We start from the raw sequence: 14981 nt of genomic DNA on the forward strand, positions 1-14981 counted from the left end.
AGCAAAAAGCTGTAGGTAGGTTATTTTCTCCACAGTTTATTTATTGCTTTTCCTTCTTTATATCTGCTCATTTAGAACAGTAGAGATGCCAGGCAGGATAGTGGAATGTTCCTCTTGCAGGATGTGGGAAGACAAGAAGACTTCCAGCGTCCCTGACAACTACAATTACGAGAAATGCATCCAGCTGCGGCTTCTAACATTCTGCATTAAGGAACTGGATGAACTCCGGATCATTTGGGAGGCTGAGGGGGTGACAGGTGGGATATATAGAAAGGTAGTTGCACCCAAGGTGCAGAGTACAGGAAACTGAGTGACAGTCAGGAAGGGGAAAGGGGTTAAGGAGCCAGTGCAGAGAACCCCTGTGGCCATCCTCCTCAACAACAGGTATATCACTTTGACTACTGTTGGAGGGGATGACCTTGCAGAGGAAAGTCACAGCAGTTAAGTCTCTGGCACTGATTCTTGACTCTGCGACTCAGGAGAGGAGGGAGGAGAAGAGGTGACCTATGCTGATAGGGGATTCATTAGTTAGAGGAACAGAAAGGAGGTTCTGTGGATGTGAACAAAATTCTTGGATGGTATGTTGCCTCCCAGCTGCCAGGGTCCAGGACATCTCAGGTCAAGTCCACAGCATTCTTAAATGGAAGGGTGAGCAGCCAGAGGTTGTGCTCCATGTAGGTACCCATGACATAGTAGGCAGAGTGACAAGGTTCTACAAAGTGAGTTCAGGGAGTTTGGTGCTAAGTTAAAGGGCAGGACCTTCAGGGCTGTGATCTCAGGATTGCTAGCCATGCCACATGCTATTGTGGCCGGAAGTAGGAAGATTGTACAGGTTAACATGGAGCTAAGATGTTGAAGGGCATCAGATTTTTGGATTACTGGCTCTCTTCCAGGGAAACTGGGACTTGCAGTTGTAAGGGCTGCTAGAACTGCATGGGTGTGTGTGTGTGTGGGGGGGTGGGGGGGCGGTGTTAAATGAGTTGCAGAGGGATGGGAACCAGAGCGCCAGAACAGATAGTAGAGTGGTTGTGGAGACAGGTGTTGTTAAGACCTGAGTCAAAGCCGGGAAGCAAAAGATTGAGCATGGTATGACTAATGTACTGAGCTGCTTATATTTCAATGCAAGATGTATTGTAGGAAAGGCAGGTGAACTCAGGGCATGGATCAACACCTGGAATTATGACATTATATCCATTAGTGGGCTTGGTTTCAGGAGGAGCAAGACTGGCAGCTCAATATTCTGGGGTTCCGTTGTTTTAGAAGTGACAGGGTGGGAGAGTTTAAAGGGGGAGGGGTGGCATAACTAGTTAGGGAAAATGTGACAGCTATGCTCAATCAGGACAGACTGGAGAACTCATCCACTGAGGTGTTATGGGTGGAACTGAGAATAAGAATGATAGAACCATGTTAATGGAGCTATATTACAGACTATCCAACAGTTAATGGAATTTAGAGGAACAAATCTGTAGAGAGATTGCAGACTGTTGTGAGAAACATAAGGTTGTTATAGCAGGCGGTTTTAATTTTCCACATATTGTCTGGGACTCCCACAGTGTAAAAAAGGCTAGATGAGACAAAGTTTGCCAAATGTGTTCAGAAAAGTTTCCCTTAATCAATATGTAGAAGTCCCAAAGAGAGAGTGCACGATACTTGATCTGCTATTAGGAAATGAGACAGGGCAGGTGACATAAGTTTGTGTAGGGGAGCACTTTGCATTCAGTGATCAGAATGCTATTAGTTTCAAAGTAAATTTGGACAAAATAGATCTGGGATGTGGGTTGAAATTCTAAAGTAGAGAAAAGCCAAATTAGAAGGATGTGGCAAGTGTGGATTGGGACAGGCTGTTTTCTGGCAAAGGTGTACTTAGTAAGTGGGAGACCTACAAAATTGAAATTTTAAGAGGACAAAGCTTATATGTGCCTGTCAGAATAAAAGGTAAAGGTAACAGGTTTAGGGAACCTTGGTCTTCAAGGGATATTGTGGCCCTGGTTAGAAACAAAAGGAAGTCATAGCAGCTATAGGCAGGTAGGAATAAATGAGGTGCTTATGGAGTATAAGAAATGCAAGACAACACGTAAAAATACATCAGGAGGGCTAAAAGAGGGCACGAGTTTGCCCTAGCAGACCAAGTGAAAGAGAATCCAAAGGGATCCTACAGATATGTTAAGAGAAAAGGATTGCAAGGGAAAAAATAGTCCTCTGAAGTGGTAATCCATGTGTGGATCCAAAATAGATGATGGAGAGCTTAAATTGAATTTTTGCACCTGTATTTACTCAGGAGATAGACACAGAATCTATAGAAGTGAGGCAAAGCAGCATCAAGTTCATGGATCCTATACAGATTACAGAGGAGGAGTTGTTTTCTGTCTTAATAAATCCCCAGGGCTTGACAAGGTGTTCCCTTGAACCCTGTAGGAGGCAAGTGTAGAAATTGTCGGGGTCTCAGCTGAGATATTTAAATCATCCTTAGTGACAGGTGAGGTACCAGAGGATTGGAGGATAGCTAATGTTGTTTCCCTGATTGAGAAAAGCTCTAAAAATAAACCAGGAAATTATAGGCTGGTGAGCCTGACATCAATAGTAGGAATGTTATTGGAGTTGGACTAGATATATGAGTATTTGGATAGACATGGACTGATTAGGACAGCCAGCATGGCTTTGTGCATGGTAGGTTGTATCTAACCAATCTTAGAGAATTTTTCGAGGGAGTTACCAGGAAAGTTGATGAAGGCAAGGCTGTGGATGTTGTCTACATGGACTTCAGTAAGACATTTGATAAGGTCCTGCATGGGAGGTAAGTCAAGAGGGTTCAGTCGCTTAGCATTCGAGATGAGTTAGTGAACTGGATTAGACATTGGCTTTTTGGGAGAAGCCAGAGAGTGGTAAATGGTTGCCTCTCTGACTGGAGACCTGTGACTAGTAGAGTGCTGTAGGGTTGGTGCATTTATATCAATGATCTGGATGATAATGTGATTAACTGGATCAGCAAATTTACGGATGAGACGAAGACGATAGTGAAGAAGACTATCAGAACCTGCAAAGAGATCTAGATCTTTTGGAGAATTAGGCTGAAAATGGCAGTGGAATTTAATGAAGACAAGTGTGAAGTTTTGCACTTTGGTAGGATCAACCATCATAGATCTTAAACAGTGAATGGAGGAGAGCTGTAGAACAAAGAGATCTGGGAATACAGGTCCATAATTTATTGAAAATGGCATTACAGGTAAATAGGGTTGTAAACAAAGCTTTTGGTACATTGGCCTTCATAAATCAAATTATTGAGTACAGGAGGTGGGATGTTATGCTGAAGTTATATAAGATGTTGAGGCATAATTTGGTGTATTGTGTGCAGTTTTGGTCACCTACCTACAGGAAGGATGCAAATAAGGTTGAAAGAGTACAGAGAAAATATACAAGTCCTGCTGAAGGGTCTAGGCCTGAAATGTCAACTGTACTCTTTTCCATTGATGCTGTCTGGCCTGCTGAGTTCCTCCAGCATTTTGTGTGTATTACAAGGATGTTGCTGGTTCTGGAGAACCTGAGTAATATGGAAAGGAGGGAGGCAGCAGAAAGGAAATTATAGACCAGTTAGTCTAACTTGGAAGATGTTGGAGTCAATTGTTAAGGATGAGGTTATGGAGTACTTGGTGACAAAGGACAAGATAGGCCAAAGTCAGCATGGCTTCCTTAAGGGAAAATCTTGCCTGACAAACCTGTTGGAATTCTTTGAGGAGATTATAAGTAGGATAGATAAAGGAGATGCAGTGGATATTTTATATTTGGACTTTCAGAAGACCTTTGACAAGATGCCACATGTAGGCTGCTTACCATGCTAAGAGCCAGTGGTATTACAGGAAAGTTACTAACATGGTTAGAGCTATTGGCTGATTAGTAGGAGGCAGCAAGTGGGAATAAAAGGATCCTTTTCTGGTTGGCTGCCAGTGACTAGTGGTGTTCTGCAGGGATTGGTGTTGGGGTCATTTCTTTTTGTGCTGTATATAAATGATTTAGATGGTGGAATAGATGGCTTTGTTGCCAAGTTTGCAGATAATATGGAGAATGGTGGAGGGGCAAGTAGTGTTGAGGAAACAGGAAGGCGGCAGAAAGACTTAGATAGATTAGAAGAATGGACAAGAAGGTAGCAAATGAAATATAATGTTGGAAAATGCATGGTCATGCATTTTTGGTAGAAGAAATAAATGTGCAGACTATTTTCTAAATGGGGAGAAAATCCAAAATCTGAGATGCAAAGGGACTTGGGAGTCCTTGTGCAGAATACCCTAAAGGTTAACTTTCAGGTAGAGTCAGTGGTGAGGAAGGCAAATGCAATGTTAGCATTCATTTCAAGAGGTCTAGAATACAAGAGCAGGGATGTGATGCTGAGGATTTATGAGGCACCGGTGAGGCCTCACCTTGAGTATTATGAACAGTTTTGGGCTCCTCATCTTAGAAAAGATTGTTAGCATTGGAGAGGGTTCAGGGGAGTTCCACAAGGATGACTCTGAGAATAAAAGTGTTATCATATGAGGAATGTTTGATGGCTCTGGACCTGTACTCACTGGAATTTAGAAGAATGAGGAGGATCTCATTGAAATCTTTTGAATGTTGAAAGACATATAGAGAGTAGATGTGGAAAGGATGCTTCCCATGTTGGGGGAGTCTCGGATACAGCCTCATGATAGAGGGGTGTCCATTTAAAACAGAGATGCAGAGAAATTTCTTCAGGCAGAGGGTGGTGAATTTGTAGAATTTGTTAGCACAGGCAGCTGGGGAGGCCAGGTCACTGGGTATATTTAAGGCAGAGATTGATAGGTTCTTGATTGACCATGGCATCAAAAGTTACAGGGAGAAGGCTGCGGAGTGTGACTGAGGTGAAAATAAAAGATCAGCCATGATTGAATGGTGGAGCAGACTAATGGGCCAATTGGTCTAATTCTGTTCCTATGTCTTCTGGTCTTATGGAAAGATTGAATTGGTTAGGACTTTATTCCCTGGAACATGGAAGATTGAGGAGAGATTTGATCGAGGTGTGCAAACTGATGAGGGGTAGATATAGCCTAAATGCAAGCAGGCTTTTTCCACTGAGATTGGGTGGGACTGCAACTAAAGGTCATGGGATAAAGGTTGAAAGGTGAAAAATTTAACAGGAATGAGGGGAAATTTCTTCACACAAAGGGTTATGAGAGTGTCGAATGAGCTGCCAGTGCAAGTGGTGAATGCGAGCTTGATTTCAATGTTTAAGAGAAATTTGGGTAGGTACATGGATGGTAGGGACATGGAGGGCTATGGTTCTGGTGCAGGTCGATGAGATTAGGCAGTTTAAATGGTTTGGCATGGACTAGATGGGCAAAAGGGCCAGTTCCTGTGCTGTACTCTTCTATGACGCTATCTCCAGCCCTTTATCTTTCCCACCTACCTTGCTTCACCTATCACCTTTCTAGCTAATCTTCCTTCTCTTCCTCCCTCCTGTTTATTCTGCCGTCCTCCTTTCCTTTCCATTCCTGAAGAAGGGTCATCTCAACTGTTTGTTCATTTCCATGGATGCTGCTTGACTTGCTGAGTTCCTCCAGCATTTTGTGTATGTTGCTTTGGGTAGAATCATGCCTGTCAGGAAACTGGCTGCAACTTTTCTATGAGCGAAGAAGATACAAAAGCTTGAAAGCATGTATTATCATATTCAAAGACAACTTCTTTTCTGCTATAATCTCTAATCACTACAGTTTCGTGCTTAGCCCACTGCTCTACTCTCTCTACACCCATGCCTGTGTGGCTAGGCATAGCTGAAAGGCCATCTATAAATTTGCCAATGACACAGCTACTGTTGGCAGAATTTCAGATGGTGACAAGGAGGCGTACAGGAGTGAGATAGATCAGCTGGTTGAGTGGTGCAACAACAACCTTGCACTCAACGTCAATTAAGGAATTGATTACAGACTTCAGCAAGGGGAAATTGAGTGAATGCATAGCAGTCCTCATCAAGGGATCAAGAGTGAAAGGGTGAGCAGTTTCAGGTTCCAGGGAGTCAACATCTCTGAAGACTACCCTGGGTCCAACATGTCGATACAATTACAAAGAAGGCTTGACAGTGACTATATATCAGTAGAATTTCGAGAAGACTTGCTATATCACTAAAGAGTCTTGCAAATTTCTTCAGCTGTGCTGAGGAGAACATTCTGACTTGTTGCATCATCTGGTATGGAGGGGCAGTGCACAGGATTGGAAAAAGCTGCAGAAATTTGCAGTCTGAGCCAGCTTTATCATGGCCACAATCCTCACCATGATCGAGGACGCCTTCAGAAAGCAATGCCTTAAAAAAACAGCATCCATCATTAAGGACCCCCATCACCCAGGACATGCCCACTTCTCATTCTACCGTCAAGGAGGAGGTACAGGAGCCAGAAGACACACACTCAACATTTCAGGAACGGCTTCTTCCAGTCCTCATCTGATTTCTGAATGGACACTACTTTTCCTTTTTTTTTGCTCTTTTTTCACTACTTGATTAATTTATTTTTATATATAGTATTTCTCATTTAAATTTTATTTATTATCATGTAGTGCTGCTGCAAAACAACAAATTTCGCAACATAAGCAGGTGATATTAAACCCGATTCTGACGGTTTAGCGACATGATGACCACTTTAATCTCTTTGCACTGAAATGCCTTTTGTTGTGATGGTGTTCTCTCTTGTAAACATTATGCACTGTATAATTTCTGTTTTCCTGCGAATGCTGCTTCTCTGATGCCACGTGCCTGTGATGCTGCCTCAGGTGAGTTTTTCCCTTCACCTGTACACTCAGAGGCCATGTTATAGGTGATCATCATCACAAGCCTGGGTGGAAGGCATGGAGATCCTGAGATCCCCCTCCCAGTCTCACCACTGTAGTCCAAAGGAAAGTTTATGAAGCAATATGTTTGGCACCAGCTTGGCTGCAGGAGCTGCCGGAAGGATGTTCAATGACGTCCAGCCGCCTTAGAGGTTCCACTCCAGATTTGCAGTCTGGGTTTACTCCCGTAGCCTTTGTCTCTCCCAAGGCTGCCCACAAGGCAGCGGGGCAATCTACCCATTGCCGGGGATCTGGTTCACGAGTACCAGGGCGTATCCACACACCGGTGGGCCTGCATGCCATGTGTGCAGGGTCCAGACCTCCTCCCCATCCCCTGTGGTTCAGACTGAGTCTGAAAGGAGATCAATTTCTCTGTGTCGCCGGTGAGGAGCACTACTATCAGAGAGGCTATGTACTGGCAGGGAGAGACTTCCACATTCAGCTCTCCTTTTCACAAGATTGCTCACCAACAGTGGAAGCTGAAAGTGAGATCGGCAAGCACTATCACACTGGATGCATCACAACAATCATATTGACACAGGAGGTAAATTAGGTAGCTAATAAATTGGCCACTGAGCATATATTGCATTAACTTCGATCTCTCATATACTAAAAGATTAACTTGATCTCCCAATCTACCTTGTTGTGGTCTTTGCGCTTTTTTGTGACGGTAACACTTAATTCTGCAGTGTTTTACTATCTCAATGTATTTATAAAGATAAGCTAAAGATGAGTTCTTTATGTTACATGTAAATCGAAATGTAATTTGCTGAGCAGCTCGCAAATGTCGCCATGCTTCCCGTACCAACATAGCATGCCCACAACTTACTAACCCGAATCCGTACGTCTTTGGAATGTGAGAGAAAACCGGAGAACGTGGTGGAAACCCACATCGTCATGGAGACAACGTGCATTATGTTACCGCGCTGGCCGTTAATAGAGCACGATCTGTCCGGATGGTACGCAAACGAAAACTTTTCACTGTATCTCAGTGCACGGGAAAATACTACAACAACACTTTGAATCTGTGCACAAATCTAAATGAGAAAAGGACGTTTGTAAGTGTTAATAGGAGAGATTACTAATCAAATGTTCCTACGAACTGACAATGGGTTTGTGTAAATAGTGGTATTGGCAACACCATCAACACTAGAGACACACAAAGTACTGTGCAAAAGTCAACTTTGGCACAATTATACTGTAGCTAGGTTGCTCTAAGACTTTTGCACAGTACTGAATTTATCAACATGCAGTGGAGAGCAAGTTTGTAAATCTGGTGGGAGCAATGGATGTTGAGAATAGCGAGGGTGGAGTACCATGGGACGGATGTGGGACAGGTGGCAGAGAAGGAGTGCCAAGGGCAGGGGTGGTGTGGGTGCAGACCTACCCAGTCCTGAGTGGAGTCATTTGACAAACAGTGTGTCTCAGGTGTTTCCCACTCCATAAGACCATTAAGACATAGGAGCAGAATTAGGCCATTTGACCCATCGAGTCTGCTCTGCCATTCAATCTTGGCTGATCCCTTTTTCCCTCCTTAACCCCAGTTCTCAGCCTTCTCCCCGTAATCTTTGATGCCATGTCCAATCAAGAACAAAGGGCTCTCTCCCCTCTCCCTTTCCCTTTTCCCAATCATGATTCTACTCTCCTTGTCCCCTCCCCACTCTCTGTCCACAATAGAGACCCCTATCAGAATCAGGTTTATCATCGCTCACATATGTCAAGAAATTTGTTTTTTTTTGTGGCAGCAGTACAGTGCAATACATAAAGTTACTACAATACCATGTAAAAGTCTTAGGCACCCGAGCTATGTATTTGTGATAAGACTTTTGCACAGTACTGGATATTCTGATTGTGCCTTACAAGTCAACACATTTACTTGTATTGGTTTTTATTGGTTAATTATGTAACCAGCTACAGTGATCAGTATACTGTTCATATAATTACCCGGAGCATTGAGGTAAAACAATAACAATGCAGTATAAAGTTCAAAGGTACTGAGAAGATACAGAGGTAAACAAGGTAGACTGTGAGGCCAAGAGTCTGATAATAGTGGGATAGAAGCTGTTTTTGAGCCTAGTAGTATCTGGTACTGGTCTGGTCCCAAGGCAGCCGGGCTGGAGAATGTCAGTAACAGAATGTGAAGTTACAGGTGTGGAGAGTACAGGTATTCATCCCTTCAGTTTTTGTGGTAGTTACCTGTGGAAGTTACAGGTGTGGAGAGTACAGGTATTCAACTCTGCAGTTTTTGTGGTAGTTTCCATACTCTGCTGTTATGTGTCCAGACAGCATGCTTTCAATTAAAAAATGGTAAGAGTCAATGGGAACATGCCACATTCTTTTGTTCTTGTCAACTCATCAGTTTTTATTAATGTACCATAGAAAGCTTTCTTTCATTCTCCCCTCTGACATAACCCCGCAATTTTCTTTAATCCATGTGACTATCCTAGCTACTCTTAAATGTCCCTAGTGTATCTGCCTTCTGGCAGTGCATGCCACACACCCACCACTCTCTATGTAAAAGAACATCTCTGACATCTCCCCTGTACTCCTTAAAATTAGGCCGTCTTATATGAACTAAGCACTGGCTGTCCTCTCTTATCAATGCCTCTCATTATCTTATACACCTCGATTGTCATCTCTCATCCTCCTCACTCCTCACTCCTCCTTGCTTGCTCATCCGTTCCTCATCAGACATGTTCTTTAATCCGGGCAGCATTCTAGTAAAATCTCCTTTACACCTTCTTTAAAGCTTGCACATCCTTCCTATAACAAGGTGACCAGAACCAAACACAACACTCCAATTGTGGTCTAACCAGAATTTTAGAGAGCTGCAACATTACATTACACTCAACATTGAGCTCAATGTTCTTCGCCCATCTGCTTCTACCATCACTCCTGCTCGGGCTTTCCACACGCCCACCACTCTCTGTCCTCTAACCTCAGAGCTCCCCCTCTCTACTTTCCTACAATCACCTGAAAAGAATGCGTGCTTGTATTAGTCAATTCACCTTGGGTAAAAGACACCAGCTGTCACCTCTTATCATCTTGTACACCTCTGACAAGTGACTTCTCATCCTCCTTCACTCCAAAGAGAAAATCCCTAGCTCACTCAACATACTCTTTAATCTAGACAGCACCCAGGTAAATCTCCCTTGCACCCCCCTGCAAAGATTCCAGAACCTTCCTATAAAGAGTCTTTTGAAATATTAGTCATTTATACTTGGAATTAAAGTGAAAACACTTGCGTTTCAGAAACATGAAAGCAGTGAGTGTCCATCAACTCTGATCAGCTGTCCTAAGTACTGCGGTACACAGATTCATCGAGCTGAGGTACGTCTGGGTGGGGGCAGCTGTGCTTCATGTGATCCCAAATGGAGCAGGTGAGTTAAATTCATCAGGAGAAGGGACACAAGCTGACTGAACGTCACAGGTAAGTTGAGCACAGGATGTTGACTTGCTTAGGATGGATAATGTGACACGTGCACCAAGAAACTTTTGGTTGAAACCGGAGATGAGATTATTTTCATTAATAGTAACACCTACGCATTGTTTAAAAAAAAACAGCCCTGTTTTGGAGAGAATGCAGAACATAGAACAGGAACAGGTTCAGAGGATCACGACGTTGAGCCAAACTAACGATACCTAGTTACACTAACCCTTTCTGCCCATACGTGGTCTGTATCCGTCTATTGTCTGCATATTCATGTGTCTTTCTAAGAGCCCCTTTAGTATCTACTTCCAGCACCACCACGGCAGCATATTCCAAGCTCCCACCTCTCTTTAAAAAAATCTTGCGCCACGTATCTCCTTCTCAACTTAAATGCGCGCCGTCTAGTAATTTGACCCTGGGTGAAAGATTGTTGTTGTTCCTTCTCACGCCTTGTGGTGAATCAGGCGGCATCTTTGCTGCTTCCATAACATTTGACTGTTTTTTATGAGGCTGAGTTGCTAGGTTGATGCCCAACCCAGCACAGATGGAAAGCGTGCAAGGAGCAGGCTGGGTTTGAACTCAGGACCACAAAGTCCGGTGCTGATGCCACTACACCAGCACCCAGTCCTGGGTAAACAATACGGGCTGTCTACTCTATCATACCTTCCATAATTTATAAACTTTGATCAGGTCTCTGGCACTACAGAGAAAACAATCCTGGAAAACTGGAGAAGTTAAAGCCCCCGGATGTAAAAACTTTGGGTTTTATTTATATTACTCATTTACGTACGCCAAAGATGTTCAGCAGCTTGAAAGAGAACCGAGAAAATTTACAAAGCTGTTGCCAGGACTTGTGGACCAGAGTAATAGGGTAATGTTAAATAGGTTAGGATTTTATTCCCTGGAGTGCAGGAGAATGAGGGGAGATTTGTTAGTCGTATACAAAATTATGAGGGGTATAGATAGGGTGAATGCAAGCAGGCATTTTCCACTGAGGTTGGGTGAGAATAGAGGTCATAGGTTAAGGGTGATAGGTGAAATGTTTATTTATTTAGCAATACCGCACAGAGTAGGCATTTGCAGCCCTTCAAGCTATGCTGCCCCAGCAACCCCCGACAAACCCAATTAACCCGACCCTAATCACCGGACAATTTACAATCACCAATTAACCTACCAATATGTCTTTGGACTGTGGGAGGAAACCAGAGGACCTGGAGAAAACCCAGGCATGCACAGGGACTCCTCACAGAACGGTGCCGGTTCTGAACTCTGCAACACACAGAGGTATAGGAGTGTTGCAATGACCTCTACACAACTTCCAGACTCAGAGGGTGCTGAGAGTGTGGAATAAGCTGCCAGCAGAAGTTGTAGACATGGGTTCGACTGCAACGTTGAAGAGAAGTTTGGATAAGTACATGGACATAGAAACATAGAAAACCTACAGCACAATACAGGCCCTTTGGCCCACAAAGCTGTGCCGAACATGTCCTTACCTTAGAAATTACCTAGGGGTTACCCACAGCCCTCTATTTTTCTAAGCTCCATGTATCTATCCAGGAGTCTCTTAAAAGATCCTATCGTTTCTGCCTCCACCACCGTCACCGGCAGCGCATTCCACGGACTCGCCACTCTCTGCATAAAAAACTTACCCCTGACATCTCCTCTGTACCTACCTCCAAGCACCTTAAAATTGTGCCCTCTCGTGCTAGCCATCTGAGCCCTGGGAAAAAACTTATACACCTCTATCAGGTCACTTCTCATCCTCTGTTGCTCCAAGGAGAAAACGCTGAGTACACTAAGACATGCCCCCCCAATCCGGGCAACATCCTTGTAAATCTCCTCTGCACCCTTTCTATGGTTTCCACATCCTTCTTGCAGTGAGGCGACCAGAACTGAGCACAGTACTCCAAGTGGGGTCTGACAAGGGTCCTATGTAGCTGCAACATTACTTCTCGGTTCCTAAACTCAATCCAACAGTTGATAAAGGCCAATGAACTATATGCCTCCTTAACCACAGGTTTGAGTGTTCTATAGACTCGGACCCCAAGATCCTTCTGATCCTCCACACTGCCAAGAGTCTTACCATTAATACCTATATTCTGCCAACATATTTGACCTACCAAGATGAACCACCTCACACTTATCTGGGTTGAACTCCATCTTCCGCTTCTCAGCTTAGTTCTGAATCCTATCAATGTCCCACCGTAACCTCTGACAGCCCTCCACACTATCCACAACACCCCGAACCTTTGTATCATCAGCAAATTTACTAACCCATCCCTCCACTTCCTCATCCAGGTCATTTATAAAAATCACAAAGACTAGGAGTCCCAGAACAGATCCCTGAGGCACACCACTGGTCACTGGCCTCCATGCAGAATATGACCCGTCTACAACCACTCTTTGCCTTCTGTGGGCAAGCCAGTTCTGGATCCACAAAGCAATGTCCCCTTGGATCCCATGCCTCCTTACTTTCTCAATAAGCCTTGCATGGGGTACCTTATCAAATGCCTTGCTGAAATTCATATACACTACATCTACTGCTCTGCCTTCATCAATGTGTTTAGTCACATCCTCAAAAAATTCAATCAGGTTCATAAGGCATGACCCGCCTTTGACAAAGCCATGCTGACTATTCCTAATCATATTATGCCTCTCCAAATGTTCATAAATCCTGCCTCTTGGGATCTTTTTCATCAACTTACCAACCACTGAAGTAAGACTCACTGTTCTATAATTTCCTGGGCTGTCTCTACTCCCTTTCTTGAATAAGGGAACAACATCCGCAACCCTCCAATCCTCCAGAACCTCTCCCATCCTCATTGATGATGCAAAGGTCATTGCCAGAGGCTCAGCAACTTCCTCCCTCGCCTTCCATGGCTGGGGTACATCTTGTCTGGTCCCGGTGACTTATCCAACTTGATGCTTTCCAAAAACTCCAGAGCATCCTCTTTCTTAATATCTACATGCTCAAGCTTTTCAGTCTGTTGCAAGTCATCTCTACAATCACTAACATCCTTTTCTGTAGTGAATACTGAAGCAAAGTACCTCTGCTAGCAACTCCAGTTCCATGCACACTTTTCAACTGTCACACTTGATTGGTCCTATTCTCTCATGTCTTATCCTCTTGCTCTTCGCATACTTGTAGAATACCTTGGGGTTTTCCTTAATCCTGTCCACCAAGGCCTTCTCATGGCCCCTTTCTAATTTCATACTTAAACTCGTTCCTGCTACATGTGGGTATGGTCCAGGTGCACGTCAATAGTATAAGATCAAAGGTAAAAGTAACTTTATTATAAGTGTAAATACACGTCACCACATACAACCCTGAGATTTTTTTCTGTGGGCGTACTGAGGCAGAATAACAGTTCTGCATGGGCTAAGGGGACTGAGTGTACTTTCCCTGTGCTGTAGTGCTGTATGACTTCATAACTCTAGAATGCATCAAGCCATACAGGCTCAGAGTAACCACAACATTACAGTTTACATGAACATGCTGGCTCAGACTAACGGCAACAGTCCCATTCACACTAACGTACTAGCTCAGAGTAGCCACAACAGTCCCATTCACACTAATGTACTGGCCAGATTATTCACAACAGTCCCATTCACACTAATGTACTGGCCAGATTATTCACAACAGTCCCATTCACACTAATGTACTGCCTCAGAGTAACGACAACCGTCCCATTCACACCAATGTACCGGCTCAGAGGAAACACAATATTCCTGTTCACACTAATGTACTGGCTCTCAGAGTAACCACAACAGACCCATTCGCACTAACGTACTGGCTCAGAGTAATCATAATAGTATCATTCACACTAATGTACTGGCTCAGATTAATCACAACAGTCCCATTCACACTAATGTACTGTCTCAGAGTAACCACAATATTCCCTTTGACACTAATCTACTGGCTCAGAGTAACCACAGCAGACCCATTCACACTAACTTACTGCCTCAGAGTGACCATAACAGTTTCATTCACACTGATGTACTGCCTCAGAGTAACAACAACCATCCCATTCACACTAACAGATAGGATTCAGAGTGAGAACAACATTCCCATTCGTACTAATTTACGGGCTCAGAGTGACCATAATAGTTTCATTCACACTATCGTATTGTCTCTCAGAGTAACCACAACAGTCCCATTCTCACTAACGTACTGGTTCAGATTAGCCACAACAATCCCGTCCACACTGAAGTACTGGCTTTCAGAGTAACCACAACATTCCCATTCACACTAACGTACGGGCTCAGAGTGACCATAACAGTTTCATTCACACTATCCTATTAGCTCTCAGAGTAACGACAACCATCCCTTTCACACTAACAGATAGGGTCTCAGACAAACCACAGCATTCCCATTCACACTAACGTACTGGGTCAGAGTATCTACAATAGTCCCATTCACACTATCATACTTGTTCAGAGTAACCACAACTGTCCCATTCATACTAACGTACGGGCTCAGAGTGAGAACAACATTCCCATTCACACCAATGTCCTGCTTCTGAGTAACCACAACAGTCCCATTCTCACTAACGTACTGGTTCAGATTACTCACAACAGCCCCGTTCACACTGATGTACAGGCTCTCAGAGTAACCACAACATCCCCATTCACAATAATGTACTGGCTCTCAGACGAACCATAGCATTCCCATTCACACTAATGTACTGCCTCAGAGTATCTACAATAGCCCCATTCACACTAA

The 14981-nt window shown here is 43.8% G+C and overlaps 1 protein-coding gene across 4 annotated transcripts in view; it reads left to right on the plus strand.

Moving 5' to 3' along the window:
• The window catches only part of LOC140203946 (TNF receptor-associated factor 3-like), an 83718-nt gene that overhangs the window by 40080 nt on the left and 28657 nt on the right, over positions 1-14981 (plus strand). For 3 of the 4 annotated variants that reach the window (XM_072270138.1, XM_072270136.1, XM_072270137.1), the window contains exon 6: positions 10081-10158. The exons of the other annotated variant lie outside the window; for it this stretch is intronic. In XM_072270138.1, the coding sequence (XP_072126239.1) occupies positions 10081-10158 (78 nt within the window). The remainder of the gene's footprint in view (positions 1-10080; positions 10159-14981) is intronic. 4 annotated transcript variants of the gene reach the window in all.

This window comes from Mobula birostris, chromosome 10, assembly GCF_030028105.1.
Source record: "Mobula birostris isolate sMobBir1 chromosome 10, sMobBir1.hap1, whole genome shotgun sequence".
NCBI lineage: Eukaryota > Metazoa > Chordata > Chondrichthyes > Myliobatiformes > Myliobatidae > Mobula > Mobula birostris.